We start from the raw sequence: 22326 nt of genomic DNA on the forward strand, positions 1-22326 counted from the left end.
GTTCATCCATGGTAATATGATATCTCAGATCTTACTACCTCTACCTGCTGTTTTGCACGTGTACTATCACTTCCATCTTCAAAGCCTGAAAGAAAAAAGTGTTTTGAAAAATAACATAGGTAAGTCCCAGACCTCTAGTAATAAGAATAAAACTAAGAGAGAAATTGAAAGGGCCCCATTTTACTGCTTTTGGCTTTTTTGGAATTTCCAGAAGATAGAATATCAACATCAAGCAAGTTAAGGACCCAATCACAACTCCCGCCACATCAGATACTGTTTTCTTAGCTTTGGAGAACATCCTGTGATGCATGAAACAAGCAGAACATGCTGACTCACATATGTATTTTATTGATGTTGTCCTGTAGAGACTGTCAGGAAATTTGGAAATTTTATAGGAGTGTTCAAATATTGTATCTATTGATTATGATAAAATGTTAACTTATAGTACTATGTAACTATGTACCTAACACTAAGTTACTCTGCAACTATCATGGGTATTGTATGAAAATCATCTTGTTTTGATAAAAAGGTATGGTAGTTGAGGTTCAAGCTATCTTGAGGATTCAATTATCATTTTATTTTATTTTTTTTTTTATTCCTTGAAATTAATGCCTTCCATCCAAGAAATGTTTCCTTGTGTCATGACATTAATAATATTGTGTAGCAGAGAGACTTGACTGTGTCCATTCTCTAAAAAAGAAGACACTTATATAAGATTTCTGGTTCTGATTTTTTTTCCTACCATTAAAACAGAATGCAATTCTTCATTTCAGCTACTAGGCAACTAACAATTTTTGCAACAGTCATCAAAATTATTCAGACAGGAGGAAATCTAGTGAGGAGAGACATCAGATGGCTATTGCTTATTTAATGCTTTGCTTGCAAGTCAGGAGATACAAAGTAATTGAAAACAAGACTGAAAGTTTGTGATCATCCATTATATAGCATATGCTCTCATAAAATAATTCATAGGTGTTAGGAGAATCAGCAAAGTAACTGCTTGGTGGTTTAAATTAAAGGAATAGAGATGAGGAGCATGTTCTCCTGGGTTAAATATGCTTCACTGAGACTGTAAATCAAACATAATCAATAGCAAGAAACACTAGTGACAGGTTCTCAGGAGCCATAGAAGATTAATGTGAAAGAAGCAGTTTGGAAAGCCCTCCAGCTTGACACTTTAGAAGGTAGATTTTCATGAACATGGATTTTCAGATAGTTTTAGTTGCTGAAAGTTATGCAAAACCATTTTGGTTTGGCAGGACCAGACATTCAAGCAGCAGTCCATCACAGAGATTGCTAACCTCATAAAATTAATTCTGTGACAAAATCGACAGTAAGTGACATGATCAATTCTCTGCACAAAAGCACCAGCCTCAGGAAACTAGAAATTCTTCTTGTCTTCATTTCCAAATATGGGATGATCATATATTTACCTTTCTGTGAGATATTAGAAAGATGTTTGGAAAACATTCTGAATTATAAAAACACCTATATAATCACCAAACATGCTTGAGAATATAATGGTGTATTAACTATTATTTTACCACTCTGTTCTTGCTACAGGCAACCTGATGTAGCATCCAACATTTTAAGACCACTTAAGATTATCCGATCATAAAATCTAACCTGACTGCTACAGGCAACACATTTTTTCTCAGATTTTCTTATATTGGGACTGGGAATTTATTTGAAGAAAAACTATTGTCACTGTTAAAACAACTCATCCAATTATCAGAACTTCAGCTCTCGTGAAGTAATCACTTTCACAGACTCTGAATTATGTGTAGGCCTGAAAAAAAATATTTATGATAAGGAATAAAATCCTTTCTCATTCTGCAGCTGAAATTGTATTCTAGTCCACTACTGGGAAAGTGAAAATATATCATAATTTTGGGATTTATCATATTCCAGAGCAAGAATGAGTCTTAGAATACATTAGAATCAAGTGATAGTCTGGTTTAATTGATCTTTATTTATTTGAGTTGGAAATTTAAACAATGCCTGTGTGATTTCTATATAGTTGCTGTATAGTTGTGCACTCATTGTGGAACTTAGAATACCTCTGCCTGATGCTTCACTGGACATTTCAGTTAGTAGAAATGATCCATGGTTGTTGCTGGATAATTCTGATCATCCCTTCAGTCCTCTATGCCTCATTACACCACTCTGCATGGAGATAGGAGGGTCTATTTATTTCTCTTAGAAAGAACCTAGACAACTTGGTAGAGAGATTGTTCGGCTTTTGAATTGACAAAGTTGACTGAATTCTACAATTAAATCCCATATCTTGAGACTGACTGATTAAAGGCAAAGTAATAAAAGCTTGATAGCACTATCAAATATTTTAAAAATGTCAAAGGTGTGCAAGAGACACTGACCTCGTACCCAAGATTGTTTTACTGGGTGCCTTGTTTAGTCAGACATCAGGTTCGTTTTCAGTATGTGCTACAAAAAGTCATGGAATCACAGAAGTATAAAATGGTTCGGGTTTGAAGGGACCCTCAAGATCATATAATTCCACCTTCCTGCCATGGACAGGGACACCTTTCACTGGACCAGGTTTCTTAGGGTTCTGTGCCATCTAGCCTTGAATACTTCCAGGGATGGGGAGTCCACAAACCTGTTGCAGTGTCCCCATCATCCTGTCTTAATCTTGCTGAAATCCTGGTCTTCTACTTCTTGGTTAATATTCTGTTTGAGAAAGTTTAAAATATATCTTCAGATAGAAGTCACAGTCTCCACTGTTGCCTGATTTGTTTCTACTTCATCTGTTGTGTACTGCACAGTATTTGGACTTGGTTCTGCTTTGTGTTTTTATTTGATGTCATTCCCAGTGCACAAGTCTCCTTGGCAGCAATAGGCTGTCCATCATGTGAAACAGACAACCACAGAACTTGTCTGTGTTTTCTGATCCAACAGATGAGTCAACACTGCCTCTTCACTCCTGTCTGTGTTGCCATTCCATCAGTCACTTTACTATCTATGCCATCTTCATGTTGTTTTGTGAGTACACAAAACAGGACATTTTGTGCTCATGTTCCCATGTGGTGTCAAGCTGTTTAAATTCAGTGGCAGGTTCTATGACTCAGCGCTTCATTAGGATGGATGGGATATGCTGTCCCTGTTGTGCATGCCTTCAGCTTCTTGATGCCAGCTACAACCCACAGCAACAGATTTCTTTCTCATGGTAAAAATGCTACCAGTAAAAATCCCAGAACTCTGAATTTTCTCTAGGTGAGGGTGTTCCTCCATTTACAGTGACCACCTCGACAATCAAGATGAGATCACAGACTTTTTCACCCAGATGGTCTCGTTCAAAGATTACCAGAGGAATAGGAAGGTTTGTCATTCAATATACTGTGTGACTTTTATCCTAGGTGAATTTAGTGGAATTTCTTTAGTCATTCACGATAAGCTCTGCTTTCTTTCATATTGTATGTTAACTGTCTTCCCACCAGCGTGACACACTTGTACAATGTTACACTGCTATCATGCTCAGTGTTAAATTCTACAGGCACATTGCGACCTCTTTGTAAACCTTAAAGCTTCCCTCCAATCTGAAGGAATTGTTCTCATGAATGAGCCTAGGGACAGTTTGTGGAGTTTTAACTTTTGTTTGACCTCTGAATTTCCCCTTTGAAGCACACATTCTATTAAAATTTTGTCCAAGCTTACCATGATTTTTCCCCCTCTTCTCTCACACCAAGATTTTAGTTACACTACTAAACTAGTAACTAACCTGAAAGTTACTGAGCAATGAGCTTTATTGAAGATGCATTTTGCACTTGATGGTACTCTTTCATTTAATCCCTTATGAACTCCAAGGCAGTTTTAATGTTTATTGCTCTTTCCCTTTGTTTCTTCTACTAACAGCTTCAGGCTGCTTGTATTTTGTATGCCCTTTACTTGGCTATATTTTCTCCAATCTAAAATCACCTTCTATCATTTTTGTGGGTTAATATTACGGCTAACTGCACCATCTATCAGCAAACAAATTGCTCTTTGATATAAAAACAAATCATAAAAAGTAGCATCCTTCTTCTTCAGTGCCAAGAAAACCTTGGGATCTGGTAAGCTGGTAAGAAATGTTTTCCTGCTTGTAAGAAAGCAAGATTTCTTTCTTTTCCTTCCTTCCTTCCTTCCCAGCTGAAGGACAAGACAGCTAAAAGCTTAGTAAAGTCAAGTAAGGAAAAAAAATTAAACGCCTGGATAATAAATACAATTATAGTGTATTTCTTGGCTTTAATTAGGAATACATATTAATACACTGGTGAATAGTGATGGCAATGATTTCACAGCAATTTTTTCCCAGATTAACATCCGTGTAAGAAAAGTTAAGTTTGTATGGAAGTTGCAGTCTAGATAAGAGCAAAGCACTCTCATCCCTCAGGGATGCCTGTTTCACTGTTTTGGACCTTTTAAAGCTATTATAGCTACCAGTAACTGAGAGAGTGTATCATACACTCAGATCATCAGGCATTCAATATTCATCAATATCAAGATATACGAAAAGTACTGTGGTGCCAACAGTCTTGAAATTGATATCAAAAAGGGACAGTCAAAATTTGGAAGATGACCATAATTATTTACAAGAATCCATAGAAAAACAGAACTGAATATGCATGAAATGCCAATGTGATGTTTGGCCCAAGGTAAAGAGGAACCTAGTGAGTATGTGCTCTCAAAAATAAGTATGAGCTAAGTGTCCTGCAAAAAATAAACCCCTTTAAATACTACAGTTACTTAAAATTAATACAATATGTTTGGTAATTGCAATATCAGAATCAGAAATCACTTCTGCTATGGGGTGGGGGCATGGCTGTGTGCTCTACCATTCAAACCACATGCTCATGGAAAGTATCTACTGCAGGACAGTAAAGTCCAGTATCCAGGAAAGAGGCTTCATTAATTTTTGTATGGAAGACAGATTTCTGCAGCATATAGAAATACATTAGGTATTATAGCTTCTTTCATCTTTATGTATTATTGTGTTCCAGTCTCGGCTATTCCAGAATAATATATTCCAGATCTGTCACAGCCTTATTGCAATGGAGAAATTATCTACAATGCTGACCTATTATAACAGATGCTAGATGCAATCTCATGCATTTATGTAACATTTAAATGGATTTATTCAAATTGGTGAAAACCTCTCTTTAGTTCCTCCAAATAAAGAACCATTAACTGTTATATTGACAAAAACTTATAGACTCTTCTGTGCTAATGTATTCCATTCTCAGTCTGCAGAGTGAGAACATTTTCATAGCATTTCTTCACAGATTTAATTGTTGTAACTGCAGTGAGGGCTCTTATCATTCCTCTGCCAGAGATGAATATTGCTGCTAATCATGATGCAATTGGTGCAATTGTGCTTGGCTATGAATAGCAGAGGAGAAATCATGTTTGTGATGAGGTGGCCCTGAATTTAGTGAGGCCACTGTAAACAGAGGAGAAAAGGAGCAGCAGTAAGCCATTGTCATGGTTTAATCCCAGCTGGCACTCAGCCCCACACAGCCTCTTGCCCACTCTTTCACCACATCAGGATGGAAGAATAAAAGTAAAAAAACATGTGTATTGAGATAAAGAAAGGTTAATAGGGAAAGCAAAAGCCACACACACAAGCAAAGCAAAACAAGGAAGTCATTCATCTCTTTCCATGGGCAGGCAGGTGTTCAGCCATCCCCAGGAGAGCAGGGACCCACCACATGTAACAGTGAGTTGGGAAGACAAATGTCACCACCCTGAACCTCTTTCTTTTTCTTCTCCCTCCAGCTTTATCTGCTGAGCATGTCACCATGTGGTATGGAACATCCCTTCAATCAATTGGGCTGTGCCCCCTCTTTGTGCACCCCTAGCCTCCTTGCTGGTAGGGTGGGATGAGGAGAACAGGCCTTGACTCTGAGAATTGATCAACAGCAACTAAAACACCCTTGTATTATTAGCACTGTTTCCAGCACAAGCCTGAAACACAGCTCCAAAGCAGCCACTATGGAAAAAATTAACTCCAGCACAGTAGTAAAATAGGCAGATAAGAACCCAAATGTATGGGCAGCATCTCTGTAGAGAAGGCAGTCTGATGTCTCTCTGTCAAGAAAGCAGCATCACCAGGGTGCCACTTACACTTTTATTGGCAGCATCCCTGCTACAGATGCTGTTAGTCAGCTCTGCAGGGAGACCTTTTGCTGTTGTTCCTTTGTTCCCATGCACTGCACAGGGTTGGACAAACATAAGTGGAGGGATTATTCTCTATATTGTCTGTCCTAGAGGAAAACCATTCTTCTACAGGATCAGGAGTTCACGCCAGCGGCAGGGATTAAGTCTCCAAGACTGATACTTTGTGCCTTTCTCCCCATTTGCCACAATTATGGGCACAGCATGGTGCCTACATCAGTAGAACGTTAAGGATATAAGCATGATTACAGCATTTTTTTTATGTAAGGGAGAGGATAATTTCACTTATCTTCATAAAAACTAAAAGTCTTATTTCATTTGGACTCTATAGATCAGCAGTGCGAAGATACAACTACTTCCAAGAGGAAATTCATCCCCTCATCTTAGAAATTTACATCAGGACAGGAAAAGTTGTCCACAGATATCTCACACTCCATTTTTCCACATAACAGGTGAAATATATGACTTGAACTAAAGTCTCCTTTTTAAACTTCTAAAATCAAGTGAGGAGAATTACTTTTACTGTCAGTTTTCACTGGGAGGTAAATGTAGCCTTTCTGAAAATCTGACAGTAGCACCAATGGGAATGGAACTGATAACATATAAATCTGACTGCAATTCCCAAACCATTTAACTGCCAATTAGAAAGATTCAGTATTTTGCAGAGGAAAAAGAAATAACTCAGGTGACTGGATTGACTGCTTCATTGGTGAAGAGGACTCTGCAAAAGGAGAGAGAAGTGGATGATTTTTACCTTTAATTCAGCAAGTGATACAACCGTGTCTCCCATTATATCCTCACAGACAAACTAATGAAGTAAGGACTGCATAAGTACAGAGTCAGGTGGATTGAAAATTGGTTGAATTCTCGACTCAAAGGGTTGTGGTCATCAGTACAAAGTCCAACTGAAGAATAGTCAGCAGTGGTGCACCCTGGCAGTCTGTACTCAAGTCAGCACTGCCTAACAGCTTTATTTAGGATTGGTGGATGGGACAGGATGCACCAAGTCTGCAGGGAATATGATGTGGGAATAGGGCTTGATGCACCAGAGGCTAACATTTGAAGGGACCTTACAGGCTGGAGGATTGGGACAAGAAAAACCTCATGAAGTCCAAGAAAGGAAAATGTCAACTCTTGCTCCTGGTGAGAAATAACCCCAACCACGGCAAGGTGCGGCTGACAGCTGGACAGCAGCTGTGCAGAGAAGGACCAGGGAGTCCTCATGAACACCAGACTGAATATAAGCCAGTAACCAACCCTCACAGCAAAGGAGGTCAACAGACTTCTGGGCTGAATGGCACAGAGTGTTGCCAGCAGGTTGAGGGGGGTGATCCCTTCCCTCTGCTTGGCACTGGTAAGACATATCTGCAGTTCTGTGCTCATTTCTGGGCTTCCCAGTACAACAGATATGGACAAACTGGAGTGAGTTCAGGAAAGAGCCATGAAGATGTCTGAGACCTTTGGAAATCTCACATATGAGTAGAGGCTATGAGAGCTGTGGCTAATCAGGCCGGAAAAGAGAAAGCTCATGGGGAATCTTGACAATGTATAGAAATACCAGGGATGGAGGAAAAAGAAAGAGCCAAACCTTTCCCAACAACACTGAGCGATAGCACAAGACACAGAGGCCACAAACTCAAATACAGGAAATACTTGAATGGAAGAAACACCTCTTTCACACTGAGGGTGTCAAACAGTGGCACACTCTGCACACAGAGATGGTGGAGTGTCCATTGTTGAAAATTTTCAAAATGCATCAAGTCAAGATGTTGGGAAACCAGATTTAGCTGACCTTACTTTGAACAGGGGGACTAGGTGGTATCCAGACATGCCTTTCCATTTCAACTATTCTGTGATTTGAAGTTTGTAGAGTAGAAAAAAAATAAAGCCCTCTTTAGTCCTCACTTAAACCATATGCTTTGAGGTAAAAAACCTTGAAAGACACAACTCAGAATTTCTAAGAGAAATTAGTTTGACGGTTTTTAATTGCACTTCTAAACACTGTTGCACACACTGAGCAGCCAAGAAAGAACAATTTAGCTTGTGTGGTTCTTCAAGACTATTCACAAATGACTGCATCATTTGTATGCTCTATTGTCTTTGCTTGCCCTTAAGTCTTATATATAGTAAAATGTTCTTTAAACTGAATTATTTATGCAGGTTTTTCTTTCCTTTTCCCTTAAAAAGTTTTTTTTAAATCTTCTCCATAACATGTTGTTCTTCGTCATAAAAAGTCAGATGAAAAAATGTTTTTTGGGATTCTTGGTTAAGACCCGTCTCTGCCTTCCTACCTGTACCTTTGTTCTCTGTCTATCATGGATGCCTGCAGAACTAACACAATAGTTCCCACTGTCTTTTAACCACATAAGCTGGTTTGATCTGTTCTGACTCTGATGCACTTTGGACCTCACACCACTAGGAAGCCAACAGGACTGGATCTCTTACAGAAAGCAATTATTTTAACACCAATTATCCTCATTCTTGGTTTGATTTGATTGAGAAAAAAATTATTTTCTATAAATTTCCACTGTCTAAGTAGCTTGCTGATACTTCTCCAGAAGCCTATTTCTCTTTGTGTTTACTAGATCTCAGCAGTATATCCAAATCACTCTCTGCTTTTTGTTACCTGCAAGATGAGAAGTTTGGCTTTAGCTTTTCCAGCTGTCTTTGCTCAGAGCTTGCAGCAGTTGCAGCCAGGTGCAGTGGAAGGGAAGAGCTGTGTTTTGTCATTGCCTGCTCAAGGGTCTGAGCTATAGATATTTCTTGGACAAAGGAAGAAGCAGACAGTATTCTTCACAAAAAAATTATGTAGGGAAAAAAAATACAAAATTTTTTGGGCCCACTAATAATTTTGTTGAATTAGGTACCACAGAATTTTGTCCCATAATGCCTAGACTGTTCTGGTTCTTTGGAGTCATTTTACAGAGGAGCTCCAAACATCTGGAGCCTTTTGTTTTCACGAGATTTCCTTTAGTGACAGACCTGAAAATAGCTCATCAAGCTTAATGACAATGGGATAAGTTAAAATATAGTTTTAATGCCTCTTCTGAGATGCTTATGTCTATTTTGTAGCTGATAAATTCCCTGGGTAAAATTATACCCTTGGATAGGAAATGGCTATCACAAAAGCAATGGGAGTTTGACATGGCCATCAAGGGATTATAAATAGCCCTCAAGGAAAACAATATAAACATATTGCTTCCTCTACTGCTTGAATCCACTAATTAGGAAATCAGAATGTGATAGAAAAATGTTGATGGTGAGCAGATGCATTTGCTGAGTGATTACTGCAAGTCTGGTTACTAAAGTGAAAAAATATGGCAGAGCACTCAATATTTTGCCATGAACTTTAGAAGTCTATCAATTCTATGGAAGTCTCCACAAGTGTGGCAAACATTTTGCCAAAGGTCATATGGAACATTTTTTGTCTGACTTAGATGAAATACAGGTAACACACTGATCTCATTGGCACATCTCATTCTCCCCATCTGTCCTGTCTGCATGTTTTTCAGTATATTGTAAATTGTAAACAGTATATTGTAAATTTTTCAGGATGTTATTGAAGTGGCTGTAATTCCAGCACACCTGCACACCATACACAAGATTCACTAATTTTAGGTATCTGTGGTATAAGACAGTCACTCCAAATTAAATAGAACTGGTCTAGTCCTCCCACACAACTTGTAACTGAGGCGCACTAAAATTGAAGCTCATAATGAGCATGAACTTATCACTAACTTGCAGGTGATCTTTTTGTTCTCACATTGAAGTTGCTGAGAATTCTAAGCAAGCACCGAGTATCAGATCTGCCATAATGATGTAAAAGAGATGAGCTTAAGTTAAGACATTTAGATTAGAAAACCCTGCTCCAAAGCTAAAATCTCACCCATATTCATCAAATATGTCTTCGTAGTTTACTGCTTCTGAAGTCTTCTTGCTGTGTGCAATGACTCTTCAAAATTGCATAAGTCATCAAGCAATTTAAGAATATATGAAAAAGAGTGAGATTTATTTCCTTAAGTTGTCATAGACCCAATAAAATTGTGACAAATTGTCATTGGTTTTTATATTTATGCGCATTTCCTGATCTCTTGACAAGATACCTACCCCTCAAGATGACCTGGATTTTCTTTATTCCAATTCTGTGTTTTCCTTTTAAATTGAGTGTATACAGAAGCATATGAATGGAAAATCTAAAAATATTTCTCTGCAGCTGAAATATGAAGCATCAGAAAGTGAGTGCCTTGTATTCTTCCTCCCACTGGAACATGTCAGTATCCACATGGTCCTTGGAGTTGACACATGTGAGATTACCTCACTTTTATAAATTCTGTTGAATGGAATTATTGCTGTTTGTTTTGCTGAAAGACATAATAGCTGTAAACTTCCACAAAAATATCTGTCAAAGACAGTTGGAATATTTTGAACACCCGTGTTTTCTGTAGACTGGTGCTGTACTCATCAATGTGAATTAGGAGCATCTTTACAAGGCTTTGTGTCAGGTCTCTGAAACCAATTTTACAGTGAAATAAATCTGGCCTGTGTGCTGGTAATAAAATATACTGCAACTGAATGTATTTTATGTCAAAAGTTGGACACAATAATGAGTTACAGTCAATGCTTAGAGTTCAGTCATAGTGAGTCACCTCCCCAAGACTGAAAAATTAACTTCCCAACCAGTAACAACCAACGGGTCCTGATCTTTGTAGCCTCCAAAGAATGCAAGGGCACAGGGAACTTGTGAAATGTTCCACCTCATTGCATGCAGAGTGCAGTGGAAAATTAGTTCTACCTCTCACCATGAAGGTGAGACTGGAATAACCCTAAAAGTCCTAAACCAGAAGTTAGTAAGGTATCACCTTTCAGGAAAGAGGGTGATAAACAAGCACTTCTGTATACAATAGTCTCTTCAACTGATTGTTTCTGCATATTTGAAACAGGCATATTTAAGACCTTAGATGACATTAACTTGTAGAGGAAAAAAATAGTTGATATTTAAACCTATCTATGTCATTTGCTTTAGCAATAGGCCTCTTTTCTTTAAGAAAGAGTAAGATATTGTACTGGAAAAAAATGACTTAGGATAGAAGTCCTGTGTCCTCATAAGGTTTATCTATGATCTTTCATGTTTTCCTCTGTGCTTTTCCTTAGCTCTCTCGAGGTCAGATTTAAAACTGAATATTCCAGAGGAAAAAAAAAGAAAATAAATTAAATGAATGCTGTGTAATGAGATAGATTATCGAATTTGTCTAAAAAAGCATTTAATCCCAAACTGAAATCCTTTCTTCTCTAAAATACTTTGTTCTGCATACAGTGTTTTTTTATTGTCCTGAAAGCTCATCTACTTTGTAAATCAGTCAACTTTCTAGATGCCAGTGCCTTGCAAAAGTTATTTGCTGGATCAGAATTGGATGAAGCATGGGAAACTACTGACCTTCCTGAAAAAACAGATCTTGTCAGAAGTGGTTGGACTTTGAAGAATAGGTAGAATTAAAAATTGGATCTTTAGTTGACAGGGGGTATACTAAATTATTCCTTAGGGACTCTAAATGGAGCCAGTGCCTACTCAGTTCCAGAAAACAAGGTGAATGATCCATGCTCCCTGGCTCCCTCTGCCTCATTGCAATATAAAATCCACGTGCACCAGAAGCTTCCCTCTGGCAGCAGTTTATAGGTCTTTACTTATCTGTCTCACCTCCTTTTATTTAGGCTCACATCTTCACTTCCTTTAGAACTCTACAAGACCCCTTGTGTGTTCCAACATCTCACACACAGAACTGAAAGTGAGTTCACACAGAAAATTGAAACAGATTTTAGCAAGACAGGGTAACCTGCAAGATAGGGTAAAGGGTTTGGCCCAAGCTATTAACCAGCCACTTGCTTATACATAACAAACTCCTTTTGTTCTCTCTTCTCCCCATTTCCCAAACTTGTTCTTTTCTAGCCCATTTTCATCTCCCTTTCTCTAGCTCCCAGTTCTCCCAAATAAACAAAACCCCATGTTACTTTTCTATCTCAGTCCCATTTTTGCTACCTTTGTACCCCAATTTGGTATCTGTGATGCTGCTATCTCTATCATTTCAGCCACATGAGACACTGCTTGAAAGAGTTTTCTAGACCTTGCCACCTCAGCTCCCAGAGGTCCCCAGTACATCTCTAGATATATCAGTGGGATCTGGCTGCTTCTCACACAATTCCCCCTTAAACATCTGTAAAATTTGATTTTTAATCATTTTCTTAAATCCTTCACATTGTTACCCATGGTTTTTGCCATCTCCTCTGACTGCTAGTTGTTATACCCCACAGTTTCTCATGGTCTGTTCAACTAAGCCTCAGGCTGGGACCTAGCCTGCCCACCTTATCAGGGACATTTTTATTGAAAAAAAGTTAGTGTTGATCTTTAGAAATGAGACAGAGTCTGATGCAAGGTCATGAAGCTGTCTGACATCAGAAGATTAGATTTTATCTGCACTTTGTCCTTCTTAGGAGCAAGATTTAGAACTGACAAAAACACATGATGGAAACTGTTAAAAAAAGAAACATGAGTGAACAATAAGATCACTTAAAATTTGACCTTAAAACCACTGATTAGGGCTTCTCTTGTTCTTTCATTGTGTGTCACTTCTCTGTTCCTCCTCCCTCTGAATTGCGGTTGCAGGTCATGTGAAGACAGCTCTGAGACTCCTATTATCAGATAACCAGCACAGCCCCAGGCTTCAAAGTAAGGAAATTCTATTAATTTTATTTTTTCCTAAAATATTGATAGAGAAATTTTGTATCAGTATGTTCTGAGTGATTTCTTTCTACCACATCACTAATACCATGAACTGCATGTCTTTCCCAGACTAAATTATTTTTAAAAAATTTTAAAATCCTCCAAATGAACTTTCAGTTTGATTTAGCAGAAGTATGATTGAGTGAAATGTTTTTCTGCCTCATCCAGTGGTAGTAGGTTCAATAACCAAGAAATCAAATGTTCTATGCTGTTCATGGTTTGGCAACACATTTGCTGTAACAACTCTGCATCAGCCACGTAGGCTGCTAAAGAGCCTCTGGCCTCCTACTTCCTTATCTTAAATAACTGCTACTGTACTAAGGACATCAGAAAGACATGGCCTAGAATTTCCCTTGGAATAGTCCTTGGAATAACTCTGACTGGTGAGAAACATCCTGTATTTATTAGCACCATTTGCAGAGTTCAATTATAAGCAAAAAGCTCCTTGATGGAACAATTTGAAAACACCCTAGAAAAAGAAAGACACAGCCCCACAGGGTAAGGAACATCCATCCCACCCATCTTTATACTCTTAAGAGTAGATCTGTGAAGCTAAACAAGGAACACAAAAAAGCAAGCTGAATCACTGGACCTATATGCTGGCTCTCTCCTCCTTGGTTTCTTTTGTGCCATTCCAACCAGATGTCTCTATGAAATATCTGCAGCACAGAAAGCCAAATCTAAGCAGAGTGAAGATGGGTTAATAACAGGTGAATGATTTAGCAGTACAGTTTCATTTATGGACTCAAGGTGATCACATGTTGACGACAGTCAAAAAAGAGCTCTGAATTCTAGGATCTGAGATCCCACCTGATGGTTTCTTCTCCACTGACAAAGGATAGGAATGTGCTTTACAAACCTGTATGCCCAAGTATGGGTTATTTTCCCCACTGTATAAGAAGCCATCCCACACAAAGAGTTGAGATATTTGAACTCATTTAATATCTGTGTAGAGACGGGTGGTGGGTGATGAAGGCACAAAGTTGGCACACCTTCACCATGCTAAGTGCTCATTTTTATACATTTCCACTATTAAAAAAAGTAATCTCCTGTGTATGTAACAACTTAAATATACATCGGCTTTTCTTTCTCTGGTCTCTGTTTAAATATAAAGATACAGAGGACACTGATTTTACTGTGCATGCTCTAAGAGGAAGGAGCTTATGTGAATAAGCGGCAATGACAGTCTATCAGTGCGTGCTTTACTGAACCAATGAACACAAAGTTCAAGGAAAATTGTTCAGTTTGATTTACAGTGTTCTGTTCTTTCTTCGTGGGTCATGGCTCTTAGTTCCTGCAGGTTGGTTATTCCTACATTTTTAATACCTTCTTTTATTTGTCCTATACTACAGTGAATTTTTAACCTTTTCATGGTTCTTTATTCAACAAACCTACATACCTTATTCAAGCACACAAACCTATAGCATCCTACAGCCTGGCATCAATCCTGTTATCAGTAATGCACTGGCAAAAAAAAAAAGTAGAGATATCATCTTCTCTTCAGCAAATGGTTGTTCATCAAAACTAAAGGCAGTATATTACCTAGAACAGGCAAGCAACCACCTGCCAGCAGTGCTGCACAAGTTTTGTGACTTGGAATAAGCATAAGAAAGAAGCTGCTCCGTGTGAGTGTATGAGCAAGACCAGTGCAAGGGGCAGTAGAAAGCACTTGCAACATTTCTGTGAAAGCATGTTATAAGCACTTCCTGCTCGAAGCAGTGCCCTGCACATCAGCACTGTTCCAGAGGAAGTGGCTGCTGGCTGCTGGCCCCAGAGCTATGAATCAAGAGTTAATCATCCTCCTCAAGTCAGTCACAAGGCATTAAGCTGTGGTTTGAAAGCCTCAGCTCTGAGATCTTCTCTGAAACCTTGCTGCTAGTTACCTTATTGCCTTTGCCTATTTTGAAGTCATTTAAACTGAGCAGCAATATTTCTAGAACTAATATGTAATTAGTTCTACTACTCGTAAATGTAGAGTTTTTAGGATGCATGAATCACTTTTTTTTTTTCCCTTGGACAAAATCTACAAAACTATCTGAAAAAGGAATCCTAACATATTTATTACGTTGCTCTCTCGTTTCAGTTGCCCTTCCTATTTTCCCAGTTCATTACTAAACCCTCATTTTTCAAAGCTACTTTAACAAACCTTTGCTCTTTATTTTCTTTTATTTCAAGTGCTCCTTTCTCTGGTTTCTATTATTTTACACAGCAACAATCATCAATGTGCATGAAGGCAGCCATCAGGTTCCAAGAGACACTTTATTTGCAGCTAAACTTGTGTATTTGCCTGAAGCACTGGTGAATGAATATATTTCATTACCTTTTATGCTATCACTGTCAGAAGACAGCCAAGTGCTGCTTGAAAAACAAGTAGGCAACAGGTCAGGAAAATCCATGTACAGTATTGAGCAGAGCTGGCTAGTGGAGATGCCATGAACGCCTGCAGCTTGGCCATTCAGCTCTCACATTAAATGCTTGGTATTGTCTCTGCAAGGCAGAGGTAATGGCTTGGGCTCCAGCAGTGTCACTATGCTTTTGATAAATCCTTTTGAGAGATTCATCTCTCAAGTAACAGGTAGAGATCACATTCCCCTATAATTTCTCCCAGTTTGGGACCACCTATCAGAATATTTTTAGTTTCTCCCTTGATGAATTAAAATGTTAAAGCACTGTCCAGCTCCACCAATGGGGAACTTGCACACTCATACATGAGTTGTACAAGGTCACATGAGGAGCTCGTGGCATAGACAGACAGCATAGACAGACATCCTTCTCCCACTTCCTCCACCCATCCAAATTAGGATGACTTAATTATACATGAAGTTTCCATGGAAGCTGTGCCCTGCTAAACACATGGCAGGTGTTAGTGTAGTTCTTATTATTGTGAATGTGAATTGGCAGAGCACTCCAAAGCAGGATGAAATCGCTTGAGGTGTTACTCCAAATTGTTTTGCGAAAATGATTCTCTGTGCTATATTGCTGTACATATTATCTTAAAACGAAATCATTTTGTCATTACAGTCTTAGCTGGCAGCTCATTCTTTAGAAAAACCTGTGCTCATTCTGATTTTTTGAAATAAAACCAGTGACATCCCCAGCACAGGAAGGACATCAACCTCTTGGAGCAAGGAGGGCCACCAGGGTGATTGGAGGGATAGAGAACCTTTCCCAGCTGGAAAGGCTGATAGAACTGGGGCTGTTCAGCCTGGGAAAGAGAAGGCTTAGGGATGACCTAATTGCTGCCTTCCGGTACCTGAAAACATCCCACAGAAGAGATGGTGATGAACTTTTTACAAGAGCAGGCAGTAACAGAAAAAGGAGGAATTGATTCAAACTGAAAGAGAGTAGGTTTAGATTAGATATTAGGAAAAAACTCATTACTGTGAGAGTGGTGAGGCCCTGGTGCAGGCTGCCCAGAAAAGTTGTAAATAACCCAACCCTGAAAGTGTTCAGAGCTCGATTGTATAGAACTCTGAGAAATCTGGTTCAGTGAAACTTGTCCTGTTCATGGCAGCAGGATTGGAACTAGGTGATCTTGAAGATCCCTTCCAATGCAAGCCATTTTGTGATTCTAGAAATCTAGTTTAACTGAAAACAATCTTTCACAGGTGTACCCTGGGATCATGTTCTTGGTACCCTAGAAGTCAGCACAGCCCATAACTGTGATCTGGTTCCAGCTCCATGAGAAAAAGGTCCAGTAGCAAATCAGGCACTGAGACTCTCTCAGCAAGGCACATGAACCATAAGACCACACAGCCCTCTGTGAGGACGGTTAATCAGCAGGGCAGCAACCAGAAACTTCACACTTAATTGTTTGCACCAATACTCATGCTGTCTTTTGCTTCTGCAATAGGAATTTAAAAACTCACCAGACTGATGTTTCATATTCTCTGTGTACTGGTAAAAGTAAAAAGCATAGGAACATCCAGACCAAGGCAGTTTTACTGTACAAACACTATTTTTAACTATAAAATAAATTAAAAACACACAACCCAAAGAATCATTCACTATCAACCTTCATAACAGAAAAAGTGGAATCACTAGAAAGAAAAATAATGATTTAGGGAAGAGATTAATTATGTGCTTTCATGTACTACTAAAAAGAGTTCAGCTTTTCTAATGTAAATACCCCAGATTCTTCAAGTGCTTCATTTCTACATTCATAGCCTATCAAACACCCTGCCAAAATTCAGTCTGAAAGCCTTTTGTCAAGATTGTATGAAATCAGTTCAGAAGTTTTTAAGATGGTTTCAGAATTAGTTTAGGCGGTTTTTTCTGCATGCAAAAAAGAGAAAGGCAAAAGCCTTAGATGTATTCCTCATAGTGAGATTTTTTTACTCTGTGATAATGAGTGGTTCCAAGCCTCTGTTCTTCCCCACATACACGGCAAATGTTAACTTCACGTTAACCTAATAGACTTTGTTCAATCTGGCTGCTAGGTAACTACAGCTGCTTCTGACAAGGCGAGAAAACAAAAGAAGCAAATGCCACTGGATGAATTGTTCTGCTTTCAGCAGCAGCTCACTCCATCATCAGTGAGTGGTATTTTAAACCCCATGCACTCTGGTTTGCCCAAGACTTTGGAGCAGAGCTTGGCACTGTGCTCTGGTTTTGTGTTACTAGTGCCAGGCTTTCCTTGCAAAGGAGGGAGCAACAGGAGAGCTCAGCCCAGGTGAGCAACCCTTCAGACAGAGCCATGGGGAATTCTCTGCTCACATAAATATCAGTGTGCTTCTCAAAGGCTGCTCAGCAATGTGCCTGGAAATTCAGATATCAAGTACCATTCAGTACCACTTCAGCATTTTAGTGCTAGGCAATATTTTAAGGAGAAAAAAATGCATAACATTTTTATTGACTGCTTTAGGGAAACAAATCTCTCATATGCACTTCTTTCTTGAGAAGGGCCATTATATTGAACATTTAATCCATGGAAACATGTTTGGGTTCACATTTATCTGAAAGCTTTAAGCCATTCCTGAAGCTTGGGCTGCATGTTTTAATATGCAGTTGGATTATCTGAGCACTACACTTTCCTTGATGCTTGTGTCAAACCTTCTGTCCTGGGTGACCCACCCCTGCCCCTCCAGCCTCAGCCTGAGCTCATATGCCAGGCTGTGGTGGAGCAAGCCTGTGCTGTGTGTGTGCTGGGTGTGTGTATCACACACATCTGCCCTGCCAGTTCAGCTGAAACAGCAACAGTAACACCAGTGACATTCATCAGAGATCTCAGTTATACCTTCTTCCTTTCTTCTCCCACCTGTTATTGGTCCCAAATGTCTCTTTAAGTAATGAGATATCTGGGCATATCAGTTTGCCTGCAGGATCCAGATTCTGACAAGATATTAATAATCAATCTTCAAACTTCTTTGTGGGCTATGTCTAAAAACAAAATACTGGTCTTTCTTGTTCTGCCCTTATGAAATTTCCTGTTTTTCTTCATTTTGTGCATCATGAAACCAGTCTGACCTGGGCTCTGCTGACTGTCATGGACAGAGGTAGTGAGCTCTCTGCATGGGCACTCTAGGCAGAAGATGCAACCTAATCAACACCCCAAAGCCTCAACTGTGAGCTAGCAGCCAGCAAATTATAGATGACTGATAAAGAAGAAGTTGATCTAGTGTTGATAACACACATACATGTCTTCTGATTTTGTTTTTTTCATGCTTCCTTAAAAACAAAACTCAGGCCAAAGTTAGCAACTGCAAATAAGTGCATTGGAAACACTGAAGTGAATGCCACACTGGAGAACAAAAATAAATATATTGCAAAATTAGTCATGAGAAAGCCCTTAGTTTGCAATATGCATGTTTTTCTAGACAAGATCTTGCTTAATAAGTATGTGCCCAACTGGCTAAAAAATTTCCTTATGATCTTCCTAAAATGAAGGCGCATGCTGGGTTTCAGGGACTTTAGCTTTTAATGTCAATGATTAACAAATACTTCCAACTAGGCAAAGAGCAATCATAGGATTGTAAAAGTAATCCTGTTTGCTTAAATGCTCTAATACATTACACACACACACGAACTATATTTTTGGTACCTATGCTAACCTCCAGTTTGCAGTAGGACTTGCTCTCATTGCACACAGCAATGAAGGCTGTGGTTGTGGTCTGTGTTCAGCAGCTCTTCCAGGGGCAAGAAGGTGACTGCCTGGGAGAGAAGAGGATCTAAGTGAGAGAGGTAGACAAACTCTGGAGGTAGAGAAACAAGTAGCAAAGCAAGAATGAGCATGAGAGCAACAAACTTCACACTGAAAGAGAAGGCTGATTCCTTTGGCCTTACTGAAGCAAAGAAGAGATAAGATCACTTGATGTGGCTTTCATTGGACAGAAGTATCCTTTATTTTTATAAAAATTAAGCAAACAGCCAGATTCACTGTCTTCTGCTATAAAAGAGTCTTTGGAGATCCCAAAGCTGGGACTGCACTTTTTCTTTCCTGTGAATGGGAGAGGACAGCCTTGTAGCTGAAATATCACCCAAAGTGAGGGTTTGCAAAACTGCTGCATCAGCACTGCTAATCTCAGTACAAACCTCCCCTCTGGATATCTTTCTTTGCTTTACAACTATATCACATGGAGGTTTAACTTTTCTGTTCTTATCCACACAAAGCTGTGGATAAGAACTGTCACAGGAAAAAATCCTTGCAGTACAGAACTTACAATGTCCCCTCCACCCCAAAACTGCAGACCAACCAAAAAGCAAGGCATCACACACAGGGTAATCCCACTAGCCTGACAGGACACATCAGAAAACCTCCAGAGAGCTATGCTTCAAGGGCCAGATGGACACTTTTCTGGAGAGCAGTGGAGGAAGTTCGGGTGTCTGCTGTTTCCATTCCCAGTACTGGAGAAAGCACTCTCCTGTCCACAGGATGACAACAGTGAAAGAGACCTGATTGCTTTTCCATATCTTCAGGCAATTTCAGGACTGCTTAAAACTCACAGGTCTTCCTACAATCTCTTTCTGCATTCAATCTGTTGCTGCCCCACGGATATAAGGTAAAGAGATCACTGCAGCTCTAAATCAGGCAGGAATCATATGCCTCATGCCTTTGCAGGGGGCTAAGTAGAATGGTTTCATTGCCCCTTACAGCATCGCAGAAAGGTATTGGGCAAAACTTTTCCTGTGGTGTCCTCATGAAACCAGAGCCAAGGTCCCCATAGGAGTACATAGTGGGACAATGACAGACAATATTCAGACTGGATACTAGGAACAATTTTTTCACCACAAGGACAGTCAATCAGTGGGACAGGGCCCCAGAGTTTCTGAACACCCTGTTCTTGCAGGCTTTTAAGACTCAACTGCCTAAAGCCCTGAGCAACCTGATCTCATTCAAAGATGATTTGGCTTTGGTCAGGTTGCTGGAAGTGGAGATGTCCAAAGTCCTTCCCACTTTAACCTTTTCCATGATCCTACATATTTTGGAAATCTTCTTTTCCAAGGGAATGGAAGAGAAGTCCCCGAGTGCTGTTCATCAAAGACTGCAATCTCCCTGTCCATGCTGTGGCTCAGAAAGACAAGCTTCTCTGTGCATGGATATGGTCTCCTGCTCCTGCAGGAATCTATTGTCAGATTTTCATCTCTACCTGAAGAATGTTGAGGAGACCATAGTATTCAAGCAGAAAGCAGAGAAATCTCAGCTAAGATTTATTTTGTCTGATATATTTGGGAAGGAAAAGTGAACAAAGAGAAGTCAACTTAGTCCAAGTGGTCACAACCCTTAGAAGCAGTAACTTCAGCAGAAGCTTGCAGGAGACAACACAACCTCTCTCCTTGCTTCCTTGCTATAGAAACTCACTCCTCCCACACACAGCAAGAACTTTGGACAACAACTGCAAGAGGCACAGATGCATCCATATGCAAATGAGAATGCAAGTATAGCTCTGAGGTGGTGAATATAAATATGTTTAGCAACCAAGTGCTTCCTTGTATACATGTAACTCCTGAGGAGAGCTTGACTGTTCTTTAAAATTATCTTATCCAAAAACTATGGCATCAAAACAGTGCAAAACTCAGTGAGGAAAACCCAAACAAAGTTTCAAATAGCTGTTTCTGAAATATACGCTATCAGGCATTATGTTAATTTAAGTGAGAAATTACACTGTTTGGACGTGAACTAGACATTGCCTTGAATTAGGACCATTGGGTAGCCTGGTCGTCTTCTGGGGACATTCAACTTTTCAACCTTTTCTGGAAAAGGTTGGCCTATTCCTGTATTTGTGCTGTGCTGATAAATGGCAGACATCTTGTTTAAAAGTGAGATTAGATAACTGCAGTAAGGTCACAGGAGCAGAGGCAAAAGGGCATCCTTCAGCTGCTGCAGAGCTAAGCAGGGTGGCTGCAAGCCTGTGCCTGGGCCAGCTCCTGTGTCCTCCATGCATGTCCCCTGTGCTGGCTTGAAGCTACTGTTGACAGGAATTCAAGATGGTGACACCTCAGGCTGCAAGTCCTAGAGCTCTGGCAGAATGAGTATTGATGCTATTTTGGAAGCACTGCTTTGTTGCTACCTCCTTGAAGAGATGCTGATAGTGCCTTGAGGAAGGGCTAAAGACTACTGTGCAAATCCGAGGAGACAAGAGGTTTCCTCTCTTGAACAGAGAAGTGTTGCATTAATTCCAAATTATTCCAAATAACATTAAAATCTGAAAATGCCATTTCAAGAGGCACTCAGCACACAAAAGAAAGTTGTTTTCATTTTCTGTGATCAGAGTTTTTCAGCAAAGTTGTGGGCTACCTGGAGAGAATGTCTGATTTCTTACCGCTTTGGTGACCAGGAAATCAGATTGTAAAACCAGAAATGAGGTCTGCATCATTTAAGCAATATTTGGTTTAATCAGAACAAAAATCCCTATGCTTTGTTAAATGGTGTCACTATTCAGAAAGGGAAACACCATACTTGTGTATTAAAAACAGTCATGGCCTTGGAATCACTGTACTGAAATCATCATCAGTTGGGGTAACTACGAATAAAGTGATATTTGATGCAAGCCAAAAAGATGTTCCTGCCACTGTCTTTCAGAGGTTTCTGTGGTGGGAAGTATTTCAGGATTGTGTTAATGTATTCTGCGTTTTTAATTTCTCATGCAAGTATTCGTGTACTGTGGGGCAGAGTGAAAAGATGAATTTATACTGTATCTTAAACAGATGGGCCAGACTCTGCTCTAGATTGCAGATTCATGAATCTCTTTATACTTGTGTATAAAATGGAAGTCAGATGCAAAAAAGTGTACCAGGGTGTGGCTCAATGCTTCAGGCCTCATTCCTCTTCTCCCATCTCACTGCTGTTTTAGAAAATAAGGCAAGTGCAAATAAATGTAAATTCTCTACAAGATCATCACTGCACATGTCTTCAGAGACCACTGGGAGTTTCCAGTATGGGA

The 22326-nt window shown here is 39.5% G+C and overlaps 1 protein-coding gene across 1 annotated transcript in view; it reads left to right on the plus strand.

Annotated features, from left to right (window-relative positions):
* The first annotated feature begins 7275 nt into the window (after positions 1–7275).
* CTSC (cathepsin C) overlaps positions 7276–22326 on the plus strand; it is a 41300-nt gene continuing 26249 nt past the window's right edge. Inside the window, exons 1-2 of the mRNA XM_014311777.2 lie at positions 7276–7525; positions 12830–12892. Of these exons, the coding sequence (XP_014167252.2) occupies positions 7276–7525; positions 12830–12892 (313 nt within the window). The remainder of the gene's footprint in view (positions 7526–12829; positions 12893–22326) is intronic.

This window comes from Geospiza fortis, unplaced genomic scaffold (assembly GCF_000277835.1).
Source record: "Geospiza fortis unplaced genomic scaffold, GeoFor_1.0 scaffold16, whole genome shotgun sequence".
Lineage (NCBI taxonomy): Eukaryota > Metazoa > Chordata > Aves > Passeriformes > Thraupidae > Geospiza > Geospiza fortis.